The sequence below is a fragment of the Sinocyclocheilus anshuiensis genome, unplaced genomic scaffold (genome assembly GCF_001515605.1).
Source record: "Sinocyclocheilus anshuiensis isolate Anshui unplaced genomic scaffold, SAMN03320099.WGS_v1.1 scaffold447, whole genome shotgun sequence".
NCBI lineage: Eukaryota > Metazoa > Chordata > Actinopteri > Cypriniformes > Cyprinidae > Sinocyclocheilus > Sinocyclocheilus anshuiensis.
This window is the reverse complement of record NW_015552615.1, coordinates 229,899-230,800: the sequence shown is the minus strand read 5'-3', so window position 1 is coordinate 230,800 and position 902 is coordinate 229,899. Positions and strand designations below refer to the sequence as shown.

At 44.5% G+C, this 902-nt stretch overlaps 1 protein-coding gene across 3 annotated transcripts in view; it reads left to right on the top strand.

Moving 5' to 3' along the window:
* The window catches only part of LOC107666080 (ral GTPase-activating protein subunit beta-like), a 46,433-nt gene that overhangs the window by 2,574 nt on the left and 42,957 nt on the right, over positions 1 to 902 (top strand). For all 3 annotated transcript variants that reach the window (XM_016457186.1, XM_016457187.1, XM_016457185.1), the window contains exon 2: positions 212 to 419. In XM_016457186.1, coding sequence (XP_016312672.1) covers positions 243 to 419 — 177 coding nt within the window. In that variant the 5' untranslated portion in view covers positions 212 to 242. The remainder of the gene's footprint in view (positions 1 to 211; positions 420 to 902) is intronic.

The following is a 902-nucleotide window of genomic DNA, read 5'->3' as shown; positions in this document are numbered from 1 at the left end:
GTGAGTGTGTGAGTGTGTGAGTGAGTGAGTGAGTGTGTGAGTGAGTGTGTGTGTACTATTCTTCCTAAAATATAATTAAAAATAAAACACTGCCAAAGATTATTTAAGATGATTTTGTTTACCTGTGTTGTTAAATTATTCCTCATATCTGAATATCCCTGTCTCAACCTTCAAACCTGTGATTGCGCGTCTGGTTTGCGTCTCTCCTCAGGCCACTGTCAGATCCAGCAGAAGTCGCGGTCATGTACTCTGAGTGGCGCTCTTTACACCTGGTGGTCCAGAGCGATCAGGGGCACCTGAGCGTCTTACACACTTACCCAGCCGGCGTGGGTCGAGACGTGGCAAACGCTGTGGTGCGGCCCCTGGGAAACAGCCTCGGAGGAGCGCCGTCTGAGTGCCTCCTCAAGACTGACAAGGAGGTAAGAAGTGTGTGTGTGTGTGTGTGTGTGTGTGTGTTTGTGTGTGTGTGTTTCATAACATCTCTCACCTGTGAAGAGTCTTCAGTTCAAACCCGAGGCTGTGCAGGAATTCAAGGTTGACTTACTGGGTGGCATGTTTGAATTAATTCAGACGTCCAACCTGTTAAATATTAACTTCTGCTGAGCTCAAGAGCAACATCCAGGGCCCTCATTTATCAACAGTGCGTTTCACGCAAAGTGTGTGATTTACCAACTCGTACTTATATGTAGGAAGGTGTGTAAATATAAGGACAAAATTTAGAACATTTTCTACGCACTGTTGATAATTGAGGCCCCAGGTTTTTGGGTGGGAAATGTTTAGTTTCCTCAGAATAGATTATGTGCAGTTTGACTTATATTTGACATGGTTCAAATTCACTTATTACCAGACCTGCCAAAGAGAACGCTTACCAGCCATAAATATTACTTGCTGACAATACAACT